Source organism: Cottoperca gobio, chromosome 17 (genome assembly GCF_900634415.1).
Source record: "Cottoperca gobio chromosome 17, fCotGob3.1, whole genome shotgun sequence".
NCBI lineage: Eukaryota > Metazoa > Chordata > Actinopteri > Perciformes > Bovichtidae > Cottoperca > Cottoperca gobio.
In genome coordinates this window covers 7,159,595-7,181,870 of record NC_041371.1, presented here as the reverse complement: position 1 = coordinate 7,181,870, position 22,276 = coordinate 7,159,595, and the positions used below count along the sequence as shown (strand labels likewise).

Sequence of the window (22,276 nt, the reverse complement as noted above, 5' to 3'; positions counted from 1 at the left end):
CATCAGGTGTTGGTGAGTAAAACAAGTGTTGGATTCTGCTGTCATTGAATAAAGCGTCTCAACAGTTTACCAAAATAAAGTCTTCATCAATGGATAGTACACGTGGTTTGAAGACGGTTGGTGGGGAGTTGGTTCTGGTTCTGGGGAGGATGACGGGAAGTGATTTAATTCCTGGTGTTATTTTATTTTAGAAGACATAACTCAATAAATTGCCATTTATTGTTTAGTACCAAGTTCAAAGTTTATTTAACAGTGACAGGATTTTTTACACATTTCAAGAGTACAAGCAATGAACAGCATCTAGTGAGCATAAACATAACATGTAACAATTATATACATTCAATCATAGATAAAAAGACAAAATCAAATACCAATCATTCCCAGTGAGACATCCTCGAGCCTAAACTGTTCTGTTCCATGAGGTCCGACATCACCAACTCTATTGAAACTCACACTTAGTGACATATTGTTAAATAACTGAATATATACCGAATATAGCCACAAATGAAGCATCAAACATGAGACTGGGATACAGCATGTCGCACTAGATTCTGCTACTTTATAAATCACAGAGTTATAATGGGCTCAGGGTTTTCTACTTCTGCATTCTCTATCAGTTTATTGGTATCGACCACATCGGGTTGGGATCGTTCTCTGTCGAAGTAGAGTGGATTGTCAAAGGTGGGTAAGGGAAGTGGAGACTTCTTGTAGAGGAAGAATGCGATGACCATCAGCGTAGAAATGGCAGTAACGATCAGCATGACTATCAAAGTCGTGTGGACACGACTGCGAGGATCCTGACCTCCATGAGGTTCTGCACAAAATTCAGCAAGTAGATGTTGATCAGTCAAAACAATTCTCAAACTAAATGTAACTTTATTTTGATTTAATTTTGATTTAATTACATACGGTGTAACTTACCAGATTTTGATCCTGAATCTATGAACATCACTGTTTGGGGAAAATAAGGGGAAATGCTTTTAAGGATGATGAAATGAGGAAAACACCATACATGTATAAACTCCATGGTGGTGATGATCTTACCTTTGGCGGTTTTACAGATGTATCCTCTGTCGTGCCATCTGCGACCTGTCCTCCAAAACCCCTCTGAGGTTTCTATCTCTGCAAAGTCGTTCTCAGGCTCCTCTTCAGCCCAGTTAGTGAAACTAAGGACTGTTTTGTCCAACCACATCCATGTCCCTAGAGCCAAACAGAAACGTATTGTATTACTATTACTATTTGACATTATGATATCATTATTCATCTGTAATGTGTGTGTGTGTGTGTGTGTGTGCTGTGGTGGCCCTATCAACGTGCATATTAAAAGAAAACAAAAGAACAAAAAAGAAAACACACTTTTAATATCGTGAATTTGAGCTAATTGATTGTACCAATGTGCACGTGCATGCGCATGTGGCTGACGTGATACATACAGTATTCCTGCTAATGGTTTCACATTATTCTCCTGAACGACAGGTGGCTGCATCAAGATACGCACCCTCAAAGGTAGCGAAGTAGAAGACTGCGAGCCAACAGACACGGCACGAGGCACCTTTTAAGTATAGGGACAAAGAGTGTAATCATACCTTTATGAGTTTTATACAGGCCGATCCAGAAAGCGCTGTTGCCATCTTGAAATCTTTCCAGATTGTTTTTAATGAATTCTTGCTCAGCATTATCTTCAACGCTAGCCAGGATTCCTCCTTCACAACAAAAAACAGCCTGGTTGTGAACAATTACTAAACACTTATTGCAACTTGCTGATTATTCATTTTTACTGACATCAGTTAACTATACAACAGACACTTGATCTACACTATATCTAAAATTGTCCAATTGTAGTGTTTCTTACCATGCCTGACGCAGTTGCTAGCTGCATCTGCCCATTCAATTTCATCTGTTATAAACAGATAACAATGGCCTTTATATGGCAGCCAGCTGTAACTATTATGGTTGTACTCCTCAACCGTCTGTTCAGGGCAAAACCCTGGGAAGTAGGTTGACTCTGTCGGTGCCAAATCTGTGAGCGACAAAGACAGTGACGAGGGAATGAAATCATACTACTTATTAGTGAACTTAAAAGCTTTATATGCTGTCATTGTAATAACTAGCTCTGATCCAGATCCTGGATTAAGGTTATAGTATTGTATCTGAGGGAATTGACCTTTTTTCACAAAGTCAGTGCTCGTGGATTTCTTCAAAGGTAAAGTGTTGAAATCACAAACAAGGTGTGTATAAAGTAACGACCACGTCTCACACTAATGGGAGTGTGGGCGTTCCATGAAACAGAACTGCAAAGTGTCTGCTGCAAAAACCCAGAGGAGCAGATTGTCACCTGTGGAATAACTGGTCTACTTTAAAAGTCAGCCTAATTTAAACTTGAGGCGCTGCTGCTGCTAGCCTCAGGGCTCAAGCCCCTTCACTTCTATCAGCAGGTGGTCTTGAGGAGTTTTATTTTTTATCGATAAATAAACCGTACACACACTGCACGGCTACGTTACTGCTGACTTTCTACTCATAAGCTCCTCTCTCTCCATCCCTTGACCGACCGGCAGCATGCACACTCCCCGTCGCTCGCCACGCTACCGGAGATCATTTGCAGGTGGTGGTGGCAGTTAAATAAAATAATATTCACAAACACGCTCTCCATCTTTTCTCTGTCTGTCTGTCTCTCTGCGCCTGTGTGTGTCGCTAGTGTTAAACACAACCTGCGCACCGACTCGTTACATAATAAAGGCATATCCTAAAGATGATGATCTATTTCTTTCACTTGGCATCGATGGCATTAGATCATTGATCATTGAATCGATCTATATCGCTGTATCGCTACACCCCTAGTGGACAGTCAGTATGCTTGATGGATTGTAATTATTTTCATTGCCTGCTAATGATCGTACCTGTAGACTTCATACAAACGCTGTTCATGGTCTGATTGCAGAGAGCAGTCTTCCATGTTCCATCCACATCCAGGTACACACAAGGTCTGTCCCTGCTCGGTTCACCTTCAGCCCAGCCGGCAAAGTTCAGGTGCCAGCCATCAACATACCTAAAATAACCGAATGTCTGAAAGAAAGAATGGATCGAATCACCATTTTAAATCACCATGCACATTGTAAATGGCTTTTTGGAAACTAGCCCGCAGGAGTTGTTTTGCTACAGTAGAGTCATGTTCAGTTGTTTGCAGCCCTGTACCTTCTGTTTGTTCAGTCCGATCCAAATAGGAGCTTTGAAATTCATAGCCAGCAGCTCGATGTGGGCCTGCAACCACTCATTTCGCAGACTAGCCAGGTTGGCTTTTTCACCTTCACATTGCTTCTTGGCATTTTCCCAGGTCAGATTTTTATTTACAAGCCGGATGCTGTCATTTCCCAGCATTACATAGATTTCAGAGACTGCTGGCTCAAGTTGAGGCTGGATATGTGGGTCTGTTGAGAAGAAGATAATAGTTTTAATATATTTTATTGTCACAGGGACCTGTAGGTTAATTTTACAGCTAACAATTTTCCAAAGCATGTTAATTTTACTACGTTGAATGCGCAATGAGCTTGTACAGAATAGTGCTGTACACCAGTTGCTTAATGTAAGACATACATACTTAAACAAGATATTGCAGGATTCACTTTTAAGTCTCTAAAGAGAAAAAGTATAAACTCACCGAGATCTCGAATACAGATAAATCCATTGGTTTCATTGCAGGACCTAACAAGCCATTTACCGGTACCAACGGAAAGACTGCTGGACAGCACCACACAGTTTTCCTGGAGAAGGACATTGGGAATGATGAGTCTGGGAATGTGTTCAGTGTGATATCAAAGTTTAAAACTAATGCTGACTGTTTTTTTTTTTTTACCTCATTCCATCTTGTATAAAAGGTCCCCGGACGACGTCGATGTTTCTGAAGAGCAGAACAAGAGGAATTACATTTCAAACATTTGTATTTTTACTAGACAGTAAGTCAACAATAAGCTGGTAGACTCTGTGTACTTACAGATATGCCCCAGTTGGTGTATTGCCTTGCTTTGCCATCACTCCAGTAAAATCCATCTTGTCTAAAACTATTCAAACCAATCCACAAATCTCTCGTTGTTTTTTCAATCAATTTAGTCGTCAAAAATGCTGAAAATCCCAAAAGGTAAAAAGATTAAGTCATTTTTTAAAATCTTTTTTTGAATTACGATACTTTGATCATTTTTTTTGCAAGTTTATGATTAAATCAGATTTAAACCAGTTAGTAATGCTAGAAAGTGGACCTTGAGTTAACATGTTTTGAGATTAAGATTTGTCATGAATTCTTTCCAAAAATACTTTTCAAGAAGTCAAGAATGAACTTCCCCCACTCTCTTTTTGCATCGTACACACGATTATGTATGATTAAGATACAAAAAATATTAGGAAAGAAAGTAGAACAAACCTTGCACACGCCTTGTGGGAATTGAGACTATATTGCCTCCCATGGTAATGCACTGTCTCCTTGCTTCTTCCCAGGTGGCCTCCCGGTTATTGATGATACTGTAACACTATAGATGAGAAATTGAATTGTGATTTTTTTTCACACACAACTAAACACTAGTCTTATTTCATTAAGCTTTGATGCCATATGATCTGATCTTAAAAACATGTGTGCGCTTCTTTGTGTGCTACCAGTGTTGCTCATAAGCTTTCAGTGCAACTCGAGCATTGCATCAAAAGCTGTGATATCTTGAAATCCAATGGGGTTTCCCCACGCAGGTTCAAACCCTGCTCACAGCGATTAAAGAACCGGATAACTTCTGGATTATTTGCTACAGGTAGTACCACTGCTGTCTGCAGTACACCTTGATTCAAAGTGTCATACAAATGCAGTCCATTTCTCTAAGCGATAGCCCATACAGATACAAAACACATGTTGAAACCATGTAAATGAATACATAAGTAGATGCGACACTAAACAGTGATTTCTGACCTTTGTGTCGAATTTGGTCCACTTGAGTGGACATCCACCTTTAGGAGGAACTGTGGGGGCGACAGTGCTGTTGACAGGTGCGGAGATTCTTCGTTTACAAATGGACTGGTGCTCTTGGCCACAATTACAAGTACGCCAGAAGCCTGTAAATACAGCAGAGATACGATGAGTAACATTTGTACTGAATCTAATCTTATCCAGGGCAAATACTTTGTTTTATTTGTCATTATTCCGTTTGCAATTACTCACCCATAAAATAAGTCATAGTAACACAGTTCTCATCATAGACTTGAGTATTTGGTTGATCTACGTCCCATCTTTGTAATGCCACCGGAGAACCATCCATCCACCTTGAAGCATAGACAGTGAATTATAATGTGGAATTAACAATATACAGAATACTTATAAACATTAACTTAAATAAAAAGAAAATGGGATAATTATTAGTGTTAATATATACATGTGTGAGGTGGACATAGTGTATGTGATGCTAAATTAAATGCACATTATGTTATCAGCAATGGGCCCAAAGAGTTCACTGTATTACATGTTAAGGTATTCATTCCTACTCACCAAAATGACCCATCGAGATCTACTGACAGACCTATATAATAGGACCCATAGCTTCTGGAAATCTGTGAACACACACACACACACTCAGAAATGCAACTAAGCTCTCAGAACTGTTCTAGTTATAAAACTGCCCATATGGGTGCAATTTAAATGTGTTGTTTATAAAACACACACACACACAAAAAACCTACCTTTTTCCATAAGAAGGCATTTTCTTCTTTGCTGCTGACAGATACCAAGTCGCCGTGCCTCTGCTGACAGTAGTGACGAGCATCGTCCTTGGCCATTGAGTGTGAGTTAATAAAATACTGATTCCCTCTCCACACAAGCCACCCGTCTGACGTGGTGTTATAGTCTGCAAAGGTTTTACAAAGAATATTGTCCATTTTATTTGTACATTTGTTTCTCTTATAGTAAGAGGTTACACAACATCAAAGTAAATGGTTGTTGGTACTAGCTACACACGGTAATATGACTAATGCCAAGTGTCCTGTATTGTTTGTAAATGACCTGCCTAATGGAAAAGTGAAATTTCAAAGCTGTCACACTTGTATGAGATTTATGATTTAGTCTTAAAAAAAATTTTAGGACCCTTTAATGCATTTCAATTTGTTCAATTCAGGTTTTCTCCCCCTGGGTGTGTGTGTGTGTGTGTGTGTGTGTGTGTGTGTGGTTGTACAATGTCAACTTACCTGCCGCAGTATTATTGGGAGGTAGTTTTGGAGTAATTCCTGTAGGGCCACAAAATAGTGTCAATTTCATGCAACGCGTCTCCCATTCTTCCCACTCTGTACTCCGCTTTGAGTCTTTACTTGTCGCATTATCTTGGGATAAGGCAGGGCAGTAGCGTAGGCGTAGGTTTGACCACGCGTGCTGTGAGTTCTTACGGATAACAGTATCTAGCTAATTACTTTCCAAAAGGAGCAAAAAGAGTTTGCATTGATAAATATACAAGTCATACTGTAGAGACCTTACGTTTTTCATGTAAAAAGTATTTGCTTTGTAGGTTTTGTACAGGTGTACATTATAGAAAAATATACCAAAGGGTAAAGTGCGGATCTGTATTAGATGGACAATGTGGGATTTGTAGTTCTTTACATACATAGTTCCTCAAACATTAAGACGGCGGGACAATGATCTTAAATATAGGCGATAGATTGTCAATATAGACATATGCTGTAGACTTGACTGGGAGTTTATGTTAACTTGTCCGATTACTCTCTTTCTCCTTAAATTGAGATACTATGTATAAATAGAGCCTCAGGCCTTGTGTTGCACAGTATATGGGGTTAGTTTGGTCTCCGTTCATTGTGCTTTCAAATGCATGCAGAAGGTGCTGTGGTGCTTTTTAATTGTCATGAACTAATTCATTTGTTAATTTGCTTCCTCTACCGTTTGCAGGTTTCTTATTGTCTTCTATTGTAACGATAGAAACTTAACAGAAAGATAGAAAAGAAGATAAATCCTTCTAGTAATTTGTCACACCAACTGTTAACCCCAGATGTGTTTGTGATAAAGATATGTCATGCACAAGTCAGTGTTTTCTCTTCAAGAGTGACGAAAGATACACATCTTTTCAACTGTACCTGCGCGGATCTGACACAGCCAGTCATTGTAACTCTCGCAGTTGACATCGTTCCACGACCCGGCGTCATTCGAGTTATACATTCTGAACTCGGTACAAGATTCGTCATCATTATGATTGTTTGGCTCTCCTTCCTGCCAGTGTAGGAAGTTTACCTGTGAACAAAAAGAAACAATAAAAACTGTTAGGATTGATAGGATATAAAGATGGTGGATTAAAAGATTTGGGCGATCAGATTAGTTGTAAAAAAGTAGAACACGGTTAACTCACCGGGGATCCATCACTCCATGTAAAACCAGTGGTCGTGTCAGGAATGCGAAGTCCAATCCAGGCTCTTCCATGTCTGCAGATCATAGAATCATATAAAAGATTCTTCTATCCAACCTTGATTTAGCGTGCTGCCGCCCTCTGGAGGGATCTAATAATAGGCTATACTTTATATTATTGGTGCCATCTTCACTGCTGCGAGAATTATATGTTTTTACAGGTGTCTGCTGCTGCAACTTTGAATTAAAATAGTTTAAAGCAGTTCATACCGTCCCATATGTAGCTCATTACTGGTGTGGATGCTGAGCAGGTCTCCTCCAATGGCCCTGCAGTAATCCTGGGACTCAAACCAGGTCTTCTCATCATCACGAGGTCCTGTGAAAAACTTGAACACAAGAGTGAAAGCCCGATTAAAGTAGACCGCATATAAAAAAAAGTCTGGCCACTTGGGGTCAGCAGAAACAAGATGCAATCCCAACACTGACATATTATCAGTTCATAGTTCATATGGCAAACTTTAACATTAACATTTGGAGGCGGGTTCCTGTCCTGTGCGAATGTATGTCCAACATTCACTCTCTTTTAGCTCTGCTTTTGGTCTCTTCCGACTCCTGAGGTAAATATCTGGCTCATTAGCTGATAAACGCTCCTCTATGTTCACCAGCTAGCCACTAACTGGGTCTGTGTGTCGTGACGTTAAGAGGTGTCAAAACCCATTTTTCCATCACAGCACAAAATATGTAGAAATGATTGTTTGGTCAGCATCATTGAAATTGAAATTACAAGTGAAACTTTGTGCAAAACATTAAATATGAGTTTTTAGAATAACAAGGGAATTATAATTTCAGTGTAAAAAACATGGATATAACTCAACCATCTATTGACACATAGTTTAAAGGAAAGGATTTGATCTTATTCTTCTTTATTTCCTCCGATATCCAATTTTGGCGAATATCGGACCTGTACTGAGTATCTGATTGCAGCATCCCTAGTAGAAATAAGAGCGTATATACAGTAGTAGTAGTTTAAAGTATGTTTATGTATGTACACCATTCCCCATTGATCTGGTATTAAAAAGAATCCAAAGTTGGTGTTTGCATTATTCACCTTAGCGCAGAAGTTTCTTGTTCCAATTCGACTCCAACCCTCCTCACACTGTGGAGGAGTTTGAGTCGGCGGTGCAGGGGTTAAAACGGCCCCCTCTGCCAGATGTTTGCAGATGTATTTCTCCCGTTGGCTGCAGGGCAGCACATCCCACAGTCCGGCCAAAATCCCAGTTGTAATGGCGACGCAGCCCTGTTGGTGACCTTGAGTCGTTGACGGGGATACATATTTAAATGTAAATCGTGGAGCTGCTGTTTATGCCTTCATTTTTTTTTAAAGATGAAATTGCATCTTTCTCCGTACCTGGCATTTCAGCGTTCCAGTGAGTAAACCTCACAGAGTCTGTGTTGGTCCACACAAATAGATCAATGTCTTTCTGGTTTGAGAGGCCGAGCCAGAAGTATTTCTCTGCTCTCATCCCCACCAAGCTGACAAGGAAGGCATTGTCCACTCTGGAGATATTTGCACATGTACATAGATTATTTTTCTTTCTTTCATCGAATTATGTGAAATATACTGTACAGTACGTTCACACACAGTTATATCACGGCTAATAAAAACATGAAGGGTTCTTACCCATTTGCAACATCAGCTAAGTACGAGTCCGAGCTCTTGCAGTCATCTTTGGCTTCATCGAACGTCTTTGTCTCCGTTCCTACAAAGTAGCAGTAGGAGCCATGTCTTCTCCAGCCCTGTAGGACACCGAACACAGATTAGAACTGAAGAGTTGTGATTTTAAAATGCTACATTTCCATTTTGTTCACAAAACACATGTATCTGCAGTGGTTGGGTCTACATGAGAGAGATGCTAAGATGACCTACGACTGCACTTTTCAAAGTTAATGTCTGCGTTTGAATCACGCACTTTGATTGGCCCACAGGCCATGTACTCACAGCTTTGCAGCCAATATCCACATCTACTTCATCTCCGGTGCTTTCAGTGGCGCTCTGCTTCATACAGATAAAGCCATGTTTCTCATCACACCAGCGATCGACCCAGTTCCCATTCTGCAAGAAAAAGAACTGAACTGAAAACATTTGCATATTTGTAGATTGAATGTACTGGATGGATATGCTCATATTCATAACACTGAAAAAAAGAATTGAGAACTAAAGAAAACTTCTGCGCAGACAACAGATTTGTTCTTGTTACATTGACTGTGATTTAATATGTAGTATTGTCCTGCTATCCAATGTGTTTTATTTGCTATTTAATAACAAACCGTGATAAATATCTGTCAGTATTCATGAGTAGTTGCAACCACTTTTAATTTAAGTTCGTACCTACCAACAATAAAAAAGAATCAATGATTCTGAGAAAAGCTCCAAATCTGTGCTTTGTTGCACAAATGAATATGAATGAATTCTTCTCTAAAGAAATGATGCGTCACAATATACACGTGTGGAATGTATACAAGAAGGTTAAAATGTGTGTGCACAATCATTTCCACATGGTGCTCCTTACCTCTCCACTGATGAGAACGCAGTCGTCTGCATCAGTGGCGGCAGCAGGTTTCCCAAACTGCCAGCTGGTGAAGGTGACAATAGAGTGGTCGCTCCAGTCAAACAGCCCCTCTGTCCTTATGTCGTTCAGTCCGATCCAAAGCTCGTCAGTGGATGCTGCAGACATGGACAGTGAAGAATGTACCTCATGACAACCAGTGGCAAACATTTCCCCCCATCCCCCCGTTAACCTGCTGGACACACTGAGATAATGGAGTTATTGGTGACCTTAGTAAACATGGACAATGGGAGACATCATTAAATCTGTCAGCAGGTAATTTCCACTTAAGCTATTAAGGAGAGATATTGTATTTCTCTATTCGTCTTCTCTAAATATTTACTCTTCGTCTTCTGCAGGCCCCTAAACAATCAGCAAACATAGAAATTAAGTAATTAATGAATTAATATGTGATTATGAGATTCATATTCGGGATGATTTGAACATAATTATAAAAAGTCTTGGAAGAGTTAGTAACCTCATTGATAAATAACTCATGTATTCCTTAGACTTGCATGTTTACAGTTGTCCGAGTGTGCGCATGTTGTTGAGTTCTTTGGGTTTTCATATTGAATACAAAAAAAAGATTACGTTGTTGAATCAGTCTGCAAGGTCTGACTGTCGCCACGTCTATTCTCCTCACGTACCGTATCCGAGTTGCGAGATGACAAAGCTTTGGTCCTCCACGTTGCGAATGTTCACTAACTCCCCGTTTTCTTTGCGGCACTCTCTCTGAGCGTCAGACCATGTTAGAGCAGTACGGTGAAGGTGGAAGCAGTGTCCATTGTAGGGAATCCAAGGGGTCGAACAAAATCCTTGTTCAACTGATGATGAAAAGAAGAAAAGGTAAAGGGGACTGATATCATACAGTGAACGTGTGACATAGAGAAACAACACAGTAGCCAGAGGAGGGTAGAATATGTTAATGTACTTTGTGGAACAGTTGGCGGCACTCCAGATTTGTAGCATACGTAGCCCAGTTTCTTGACGCAGGATGAACTTTGCCAAGAGTGCTGCCCGGCAGAGTCAAGAAATGCACAGTTGTGTCCTGGATTAGGAAGTGGATGTCCTAAAAACAAGAGGAGATACAACTTGAGATTTACTAGTGGAGGTCAACATACATCCCGTCCTTGACAGTTTTCACATCAGTTATAACAGTTGTATAACAATTTGTAGTTTTGAATACAAGCTGCATTTATACTACCACTTAACTAGTCTGCCTGGTTTGCTTGTATCTAAAATCACAAGATATAACACTGAATTAAAAGGAGAATTTAATGGACGAATGGAAATGTTGTTTTTATGTGGGGTTGCTTTATTTAAAAAGAAATGTAAACCTGCATTAGCTGATGTTTTGTCACTTGAGGGCGTCTGCAACAGGCTGTAAACTCCAACTCTGACACATCATCACGTTATAGTTAATATGGCCAACACCTGAGCAAAAAGTAGCATTCCTTTAGCTGCTAAATGCTCTACTGTGATCACAAGCTAGTTGCTAACTGAGGCCGTTCTGTACGGTTATTGGAGGTTTTTCTCTAAATACTTGCCATGAGAGGGAGCTTCAAAGAGCTTGAGTTGAAACTGCAGAGTCAGGGGATACTTTCCAGGTTTTAAAAGAACAAACTAGTTGTAACTTACAGGGTGAAGTTACAGCACACAAACTCACACCTGGGATTTGCTCAATATCTTTTCTGTAACTTGTCAGTAATCTTCTGTATAGCTCTAGTGTTATGGGGTTATTGCTTGAGGGAACTCCAGCAGAGCATTTTAAACTGGAATGAAGACTTACCCGTACTCCATCTCAGATAACGGAAGGGCTTCAAATCAGACCATTGCCAGCCATGTTCTTGGTCCAGCACCAACCCGATCCACAGTTTATGTTTCCCTGATCCCAACAGTGCTGTGTGTTTATGTGTGTTTATGTGTGTTTGTGTGGTTGAGAGGGAGAACAAAAGGAAAAGGACTGAGTAAAGAAATTGTTCCTCTTTTTCCACATTGTTCCTCTTTTTTTCATGCTTAAAGACAAGTCAGCAAAAGGCAAAATTCAACACAAAGAAATAAAGCAAATGCATAAAAAAAACAACACAAAGGAAATCTCACAATATTAATAATGTTCCTAATGAGTATCTGGCTAAAACAACCAATGCATGTAAAGGTGTATCTGATAATGATAAAGTTATGCTAAATAAATTGAGCGTGACTGTGAGGACTCTTCACTTCCAACGAGACCTTCAGATTTGCAACCAAAGTGCAGAGGCTTCATATCACTCCTGAAAGAAATGTATTGCTCAATTTCTCCTCTGTGCTGATAAAACGTCACAATGATCCTTGGACTCGCTGTTACGACAATATGTGGAGCATAAAGTTCTGGAGCTTATTTTCCTGAATAACTGGTATCTGTTACATTAACTGGTCGTCATTTCATCAATCATTTCCTATGTTCTACTAAAACAGAGCTACAACCCTTGTCTATAATCCAACCTAATAATATAACTTCAGTTGTTTCAAATGCAAATAGGCTAATATCAAAATGTCATATAAAACATTTTAATAGTTAAATCATCAAACAAATCTTAACTTTCTTAAACTTTTTAAAGATTTGTTTCCAATGTTTTATAATTATCTTAATTAATGAAAAAAAGATGCATCTTCAACACGTGCTTTTCTTCCAAAACATATAACAACATGATGAAAATGTAAGGGCCTTTTGATTTAATAACACACCATTTTTCTCATATAATATCTATAAACTCACTCCTCTATGTTGGGTCAGTATGTACCCGTTTCAGTACCAGCTAATATCCACCAGGTGGCATCTTACCTGAGACAAAAGCCTGCTCGTTAGGATCGGTGATACTGAGCAGGGAGGACCCCTGCTGTTTGCAGCTGGCTTCAGCCTGGGCCCAAGTCAGAACCGACTGTGTGTTGAGCTGGTAATACGCTCCTGTTGCAAGGTTCTTCATCCAGTGATCTGTGGCTGTGCATCAATACAGAAAAATGGAAAACTAAATGCTTTCAAACAAACAATCACTGTAACGTCAGAGTGAGCTCTGACTAAAGTCGTGGACGACAACTTGTAATCTAATGTGTGCGCTGAAAATGAATCTGCCTGAGGCGCTTGTAATGTTGTGCACTAATAAATGAAATGCAGTACTCACAAGTAGTAGGACAGTATCCAAACAGTTGGTGTTCATATTTTGTTTCAACCGCACACCATGGACGCTTTGTTGAGGAGTCGTACATAGTGCAGTCTCCAAACCACCGGTCTTTGTACAGGAAGGGAAACTTGCAGATCCTACCAAATGCATTGCCTTCAATGGTAAACAGTTCTAAAAGGGGAAAAAAGAGGTAATTCAAATTAAATCATCTAAAACTGAACTGTCGCAAATGAATTATTCTGCATAATTTTTAATAATTTATTTGTTTTATCTTCTCTTCACTACTGATTTACTTCAAACACGCACAACCCAACTAGTGAGGAGGAACATGATGCATCATTCTACTTCATCACACGTCAGCTGACACAATCATGCATATTTACATTGTGTTCGTCAGTCTACTCAGTGTTTATACTTCACCTCTGTATGTTCTCGAACAAGCACCGCTGGATGTCCCTACGACTGTGATGTGATTATTCGGCCCGACAGATTTGGAGAGAGCAATTGATTGATCCGGTTTGATTTCAATGTAGAGCGGAGGATCGCCTTGGAGGGCAAGCAGTGTTTCATTCCTGCATTCCCACTTTTGTAGGTCACTATTGTCGTCACAATCATAGAGGCTCACTTCACTCCCCATGCTTTTGCCCTGAGCTCCCAGGCACTTTTTGGTTGAGACAACAAAAAGACGATTCCCGGTCGTCCAGCGCACATCAAGGCAGCGGGTTGTTTTTTTCACCAAACAGAAACCAGAAGCCGTGTTACTGAGTGTGAATGGCGAATCTGCAGAGAAATGTAAAAGAAAACAACTTTTAATTATGTTTGTGCTCATGCATTTACTTGGTTCTTTCACAGTCAGTGCAAGAACTTTATTTATTTTTACCAAATTGGATCTGTTTAACTATGACTAGTAGAGATGCACTCAGAGCATTCTTCAAACCCTGATTGAAGCATTTAAAAATCAAAAAAATGTATAAGCAGTAGTATTGACTACCATCCTTTAGTAAATCACTTCAATGCAACAAATATTCAGTAAAACAAACGTATGAAGATCGCTGATCTATAAATGACATATTGACAGCTCACAGACATTAAAAAGCCCGAACATACAGAATATGTCGCATGAGGAAGGACGAGTGCATACTGTACCATTTCTAATAGAACATTCAGATGTTTGGATGAAAAGCACAAAGGCTGCTAGAGTTATCCTCAGGGTCACCATTCTTCAGATAAGTCTCAGAGCAGCAGACATTGTCCACGCATTGCAAGCAGAAGACTTATGAGCATGAACATGAAAAGGAGGGAATCTTAATACCACTGACACTTAGTTTTTTTCCTTCTTCTCATTGAGAAGTGTCATGTTTCAGATTGGCACATTTCAACATTTTGCTACTGGTAAAAAAGGGGGGGGGTTGGGAGGGAAGTAGGGGCAACATACACAAAAAACACACAAACGCACACACACACACACACACTGTCTTGCTTGCACGGATGTCAAACTCCAGAAATGGCAAAAAAGTGGCCCCACTCACTTCCTGTCCTGGTAGAAAATGATGCGTAGGAGATTTATGCTTAACATGACTCATCACGGTCCAGTGCAGCATCCACCCTCGCAGACTTTGATGCACATACCTGATCTCTGCCAACTCTCTCACTAGCATGAGCTGACTTTTCATTGCATTTGTTATGTAAAATGGGGATGACATGGATACCTTGAAACAATAAAGAAAGAGAGTAAACATTTAAAGAGATGATAGGTTTGCAGGCGTAGAGCAGGAAGTGCTACGTATAGTTCTGTGTTCAGTGAAGGCACAACTATGTGGATTTATTTTAATCTTTATAGATTACTGATGCATACTGTCTGGATACTTAGTATGAAAGTATGACATTAGCTCCGATATTCTTTTATTGCACAAATTAAAAATTGAACTGAACACAAAATGCAAACACAAAACAAAATCCCTAAGTCCAGTATTGTAGTCTGACATCACGATGACGATGAAGAAAAACAAGTGTGCAGCCATTGTATCTGCGCTATCAAAATAATAATAAATAACGAAAGAAAATAAGATGAGTATGTAAACATCAACATCAAAACACCTAAGCTAGGGGTGTCAAACATGCGGCCCGTGAGCCAAAACCGGCCCACCAGAGGGTCCAATCCGGCCCGCGGGACGACTTTGCAAAGTGTAAAAACGAGTTGTTTTGATCATAAAGTAAAATACTGTTCCAGATACCTGTGACAAAATGTTTTGTGCCTTTGAAGACACACTGTGATCTGTAAGTTGTAATACACGCGTGTAAATGAGACACTGAGGCACAATATTTCAGGTTGTTCATAATGTTTTGTAAAAAGATCATATTTGAACATTTTCAGAATGTACTTTTTTGCACTAAAACGAAGGGAAGAATTTGGAGTTGTCGTTATTTATACGATGTTACTGGTCCGGCCCACTTGAGATCAAATTGTGCTGTATGTGGCGCCTGAACTAAAATGAGTTTGACACCCCTGACCTGAGCAATAAGCGTGTGAGTTTTTCTTTTTCGACAGTGTACGGTTGCATGAAAACAGGACTAAAAGTCACTATTTCTCTGATATTCTAGACTCTAGATCGCTGTCAGGAGGCACACGATTACTCGTGAGGTTATTAGAGCAGAGTGATTTTGCACTGTTGCTGATGAGGAGAAAAAATTGTGCATCCTGAGTGTAGCAACACAATATCCTGTTTTGGGGCAGAAGCATTCAGATGTTGAGGTTTGTTCTCCAACCATGCCTTAACATCTATCATAGCATTTTGTATTTTCACTTCCTCTTTGGTTATTCTCCTTTTTGGGGCGGAGGACTGTGCTGAAATATGAACCTTTGTGACTGCATTGTTTTTATAGGACCTGCAAGTAGGACTAGTGCAGTTTTTATCAAAAGTGGACTGCTTGGCAGTCACCTTCAGGACGCCACAGACGTGTTCGCCAGCTGATAGCATTACTCACTTTCACCGCTACTGTCGAATACCTTAAAGCTCACGATTGGAGGCTTCCATCAGATCGACACTTAAAACCACAATAGACCCACAAGTAACCTCATTTCAACCCAAACCAGAAACTGATCAATACAAAGGAAAAAAGATCTGGAACATAGCTCTGCTACTCCCCAAGAGCAAAACAAAACTCACTTATGATACTCCCCAAATGTGTATTTGTGGCATGGAAGCTGTGAATACGTTAAATAAAAGTTATCCACATTGTCTCTACATGACTGCTGAGATGATGCAATCATCAGTTTTATCGGCCATCTGCCTGCACACCGTACAGGTGTGACCTGACACCTTTGAGACAAGTCAGTTTACAGCCCCTTTAGAGGAAAGACATGCTGGATGGTTATGGGATGGACGTGGAAACTTGTTGTGTGTTCCAGAGGCTTTACATTTAACCAAATGTGTATACTGTTTCCATTGTCTTGAACCTGAACTGATAATACTGGTTACCTCCGCCAAGGAGGTGGTTTCTGGTTTGTTTGTCTGTTTTCCAGTGTGACGGGAAAACTACCCTCCCGATTTTCATGAAACTTGGTGGAAGGTTGTGACATGGGCCAAGGAAGAACCCATTACTTTTTGGAACAGATCTAAATGATGCGATTTTCCGTTAACACTGCTAAATAGGGCGTTTGGCCTTGACAGAGGACTGCAGTGTCCAAACGCCCTTCAAGTTTGTAGTATTTTTGTGTCAAGGTTTGAGCCTGTTCTTACCGTAGTACTTCCCAGAGCTGTTTAATGCTTGATCACCCAAGTTAAAATGAATTGCCATTTCCCTCTCTGTTTTGCAGAAAACTCGTTGACCTCATTCACTGAAACTCATTTTCCAGATATCTTTTATCTCCCAGTTGGAAATTAGATAAGATCCAGTAAATGTTGTCATCATCACACGATAATGTGAGGGTAACGAGATATTAATGTAAGCACTTGTGACAAATTCATAAGATCTCCAGTATACAACATTACTGTTTGTCGTTATAAATATAGCTCTGCTTTGCTAAAGTAATAGAAGTGAGAAGTGCAAGGAGGGTCATAAAGACAAGCAGTGGAAATGTAATGCAGTATACTGAGAATGCTCTGGACTTTAAGCTTTAAGGGTTTAACGATAAGGACTCACAGCCTTAGCTCAACTGTTATAATAAAAGTTGCGCTCCAGTAATACAGTCACAAACTGTATAAACTGTTAATCAGAGGGTTAGCTGGGTAATGATCAGGCTTTGAGGATCTTTTCTTTTCTCTGGATTTTCTTGCCATGTGTCATGTTTCTCCAGACATGAAGCAAGTATTTGTTCTGCTTTCAGGTAAGTTTCTTCATAGCTAAATATAATCTTTTCTGGGCAATATAATATTGATATTTTATCAATATTGTGATATGAGACCAGATCATCTTAGATTTTGAATATCGCAATTTGGCATGAGTGTTGTCTTTTCCTGGTGTTGAAGTTTGCATTAAAGGTAAATCATGTCCTTTTTAAACTGTTCTGTTATTTGCATTTACATCCACATTACTGGTGATTATCTATCAGAAAATCTCATTCTGTAAATATTTTGTGAAAGCACCAAAAGTCAACCCTATAACTATCGTCGCTACATCGATATCGAGGTATTTGGTCAAAAATATCATGATATTTGATGTTCTCCATATTGCCCAGCCCTAGGAAGTGCACATTATTGTTTGAGCATGCTGGTTAAAGAAGGGGTGTAAAGATGAGGGAGAAGCTGTCGCTCATAAACTGTGTTTGACATTGCATTTCCCCCCTCAGATTATTTTCTTGTTATCTCTTTGTAATAAAAACTATTTTTTCTTTACAGTATTGTTGGTCATTGTGTCCTCTTGTCCTGACGGGGAGTTCAATTGCACATCTGGAGGATGTCTTTCTGCTGGACTCGTCTGTGATTTTAAGGCGGATTGTGAAAATGGCTCAGACGAGGAGTTTTGTGGTATGCTGACAGAGTTTTTCAAATCAAGTCTAATTGAACTTTTCCAGTGCTGGAAGAAGTACTGAGAGCTTTTACTTTCTTTTAATTCTGTACAACGGCCCATTTCAGACTAATATTAGATTATTGAATTACAGTTTTTGATGCATCAACGTGTTAATCGCTTTAATGTTGAAGCTGGTAAAAGAGGAGCTAGTGTTAGCATTAGCAACATTTTTATCTTAACCTATAATAATACATTATACATTATTTGTTGATAATATTGTTATATTAAGAATCTGAATCTGATTCATCAAAGTAACTAAATGATCACAGTGTCCACCACTGACTAAAAGTCACCAAGGGACACAAGACACTTAACCATTTTGCTTTAGAATCCAGGAAATACATTTTAAAGAATTGTAAAATAAAACGGAATAAACATCACAACACTGAGAACCAGAATACCTTTCTTAAAATCTGTGAATACTTTTCCATTTTTACTCTGACCCCCCCCCCCCCCCTCTCCTTGTTAAGGGTCATGTGACTTTGAGCAGCACACCTGTGGCTGGAGAAACAGCAGTGAAAGCTCCAACCGCTGGAGACGACAGATGGCAAACATCACCTCAGTACCTGGACTGGACCATAGCACAGGAAGTCCCAATGGTAAATATTAAACTACTGCCATATTTCATTTGTGTTATTACTTGTTGATAATTAATTGACACGGTGACTTTCTAAATCTGCGATAAAAGTGTTAGATTAGATTACAAGATAATCTTATTATTGGATGTTTGTCTGCTGGATACAGGACATGTCATGTATGTAGCTGGCAAAGAAGAAGTTCGTTTTGATCCTGATCATTTGGAGTATTCTGTTGACAACCTGGCAGCTCTGGGATGCCAGATCAGGTACTAAAAACAAACTTTCTTTCTTTTTTTTTTGAAGATATGTGATTTACAACTATATATGTCCTTGACTGACAATGCATACACCTTATTTCACTTGAATTGTTCTTGCCGTATACTATGTGCTACCTGTTTTTGTGATTTGACTGTCAATGTGTTTCAGCTTCTGGTACCACATTTCCAATAAGTCATCACTATCATCATCCCTTAAATTAACAATGATCAGAGGTCCCACGAAGGAAGAGTTGCTGGATATTTCTAAAAGTAAGACAGACGGTTGGGAGAATGCCACAACTTTCATCGGTAACCAGCCAGCTGGATACAAGGTGAGTGACATATCCTGTGTGCTTTTAGGCTGTTCACAGACACAACCATCAAAACCTTTCGTCCATAAATCTGCTTAGAAATCACAGGAAAGAAAGATGCTTCTTACGACTGTAGAACCTTCCTGAGAATAATCACATGTTTACGTTTTCTTCAGCATCAAAGTAATCCAGTGAAAGTTCATGAGTCCATGAGTACATTGCAAATGGGAACTGCTCCTGTAACAGCTGATTGGGCATACTTTTAATGGTGCCAAAATGTAAGCAAATACTGGCAACATTACATTTCATCTTTACATCCTCAAAGCATTATGGGAACTGTAGTTACAAAACTTTGAGCATGATTATCTGCCAAATAGGAGTAAGCCAAAGAAAAACATTAGGCCTTCCCTGCTACCTTTAGTCGTCTACCTTTACTACTTACTTATTGTGTACACACTCTAGCTTTAATATCATTTAGATTCTCGGTGCAGCTCTTTTTATTATGTCATTATCTTTATTGTACCTCTAAATGTTATTGTATCTTTATCAGCACTGTTTCCTGTTTTCATATGTTCCTCTGGTGATCAATAGGATTAATTATATTATCATGTAATCTCTGCTAGATATATGGGACTCAGAAATTGGATGTACTCGTTGACTTTTAGGGTTCAAGGCTAAATGATGCTGCCACGTTGGTAAAGTCTGCCAGGTGCTTTGTACTTGAAGTGTGCTCAAAGTGCGGTAGAGGCCCACGGTTAATTTTTCCCCTTTGTAATTCTTTTATTTCATCTTGCTATAGTAATCTGTTTCTTCCTTGATCATTTTGAATATAGAGTTTCCGAATGAATGTAGAGCAAAGTCCTTCTCTTTCTACAGCTGCTGCTTTCATTCGAACCTCCATTTATGGAAGCCGTTGACGTTATGTTGGATGATATCAGATTTGAGAACTGTGCAGAGGGAGATGTCCCCGCGGGATCAGACCAACTCTCATGTGATTTCGAAGAGGACACCTGTTCATGGTACCACGACCACACTGCCAGCCTTATGTGGAAAAGGAAGGCACACAATGAAGAACCAAAGGGGAAGGGTGAGTATCCTACTGGCTGTAAACTTGTTTGTTTTTTAGCAATTACTTAGTGGCATCTAGATTAAGCATATTTGAGAAAAATGCACCTTGTAAGCATAATATAAATTCAAATAATAGAGGCTTTAAAACTTTATTTTAACTTAAGGTTGCTTTATAAGGCTTGTGGTAATATAAAAATGCAAGTGTTGATATCATTTCAGTTTATAATGTGCTTAAGTGGTGCTTAGAGTTACATTTCTGCAGTCTAGTTGCAGTGAACCTGGAGCTTACGTGGCTCCCTAAAGGCCTAGGGGTCCAGGGAGGTTGCCTGCTTGTGTTTAATTGGACCTGCTCACCATTTCTGCAAATACATTGGAGATAACAAAACGTCAGCAGATTCACCAGAGCAGTTATTTTTCTTTCTGTGAATGTCCTGGAACGGGCTACCGGATTACTTTAAATTTGCTGCAAACTTGACAGTTTTTAAGAGATGACAGCTAATACAGCATTACAGCTACATTGACGTACACATGCTTGTACGTAAAAGTCTAAGCGCATTTTGATTTTCCAATACATATGGTTGGAGTTTTATGCACACTGAGTACTTGATGATTTAGTAAATGCATTATTAATTTTTACTTGTTTGTTCTTTCTTGCTCCGCAGTCATGCTCATAACTTCTAAATACAACCTGAACATCTCATCAGCAGCCAGACTCATCAGCTTCCCTCGACCTGCACGTCAAGTTATATGTGTGAGCTTCTGGTACCACATATTTGGCAGCAGCATCGGTACGTGCCTCACCTCAATTCAGTTAAATATGAATAAATCCAGAGGTATAAACAGAAATAAAAGCTACTTCCCAGATTCATACAATTCAGATCATCTCTAATTATTATCAGGTTCATTGAAGTTCATTACAAGGAGTTCTGGTGAAGCGGAGACAGTTGTGTGGATGAGAAGTGGCACCCAGGGAAACAAATGGAGATTTGCAGATCTTACCTTCAACAGTACCAAACCAATACAGGTATTATTATTGTTATGATTATTATTACTATTATTATTATTGTTATTATGAATATTATTATTATTACTATTATTATTATTATTATTATTATTATTACTATTATTCTGATTATTATTATTACTATTATTATTATTATTATTATTATTATGATTATTATGATTATTATTATGATTATTACTATTATTATTATTACTATTATTTGTATTATTATTATTATTACTATTATTATTATTATTTATTTGTTTTAGTAGTATTATTATTATTATTATTATTATTATTATTATTATTATTATTATTATTACTATTATTATTATTATTATTATTATGATTATTATTATTATATATTTTTATATATACTCATCTGCTGATCATAACAAAGAAGCTTTAAGAGCATTATTTAGAATGGCAAGACATTTTATTTCCTGTGAAGAGCTGTATCATAAAGAGCCGTTATTAAGACGTGTTTGAAGATATCCAAGAATTTAATTGTGCAAATGTATTTCCTATTATTATTACTATTACTATTTATTTCCTCCTACAACTAATATTTGTGTTTTCTTTCTATTCTTATTGATGTCTAATAAAGAGTTAGCTTCACGGCACTTTCCATAAATTTGGTTTGACTTCTCATCGACTTCACTTTTGTTCTCCAGTTTATTATAGAAGCTGTGATCGGTGGTACGCAAGGCACCATAGCCATTGATAACATAATGGTGCACAGCAGTGAGACTGACTCCTGTCCGGCTGAGAGAGAGTGCACCTTCCAGGGCTCCCTCTGTGGTCTGCTGCCACAACCGTCCGCAAACTTCAGCTGGAGCCGGATCACCGGAGAGTCCCAACCAGCCAACTCCTCAGGCCCAGCCTCAGACCACACTCTGGGGACAGAGAAAGGTTTGCA

The 22,276-nt window shown here is 39.1% G+C and overlaps 1 protein-coding gene across 1 annotated transcript; it reads right to left on the bottom strand.

The window, feature by feature from the left end:
• Window positions 1-201: 201 nt before the first annotated feature.
• Window positions 202-14,407, bottom strand: LOC115022357 (macrophage mannose receptor 1-like). The gene is made up of 31 exons (XM_029453330.1): window positions 14,277-14,407; window positions 13,551-13,910; window positions 13,131-13,301; window positions 12,794-12,949; window positions 11,762-11,872; window positions 10,904-11,041; window positions 10,620-10,796; window positions 9,937-10,091; window positions 9,366-9,479; window positions 9,048-9,163; window positions 8,775-8,923; window positions 8,475-8,674; window positions 7,637-7,752; window positions 7,371-7,443; window positions 7,102-7,255; window positions 6,208-6,246; window positions 5,707-5,870; window positions 5,516-5,577; window positions 5,192-5,292; window positions 4,943-5,085; window positions 4,412-4,517; window positions 3,989-4,116; window positions 3,851-3,895; window positions 3,656-3,758; window positions 3,193-3,425; window positions 2,898-3,063; window positions 1,853-2,020; window positions 1,587-1,703; window positions 1,045-1,200; window positions 922-951; window positions 202-814 (listed from the first exon to the last, which is right to left on the bottom strand). Exons 1-31 carry the CDS (start codon window positions 14,347-14,349, stop codon window positions 567-569), a joined length of 4,272 nt encoding a protein of 1,423 aa, XP_029309190.1. The 5' UTR covers window positions 14,350-14,407; the 3' UTR covers window positions 202-566.
• Between the last annotated feature and the right edge of the window lie 7,869 nt (window positions 14,408-22,276).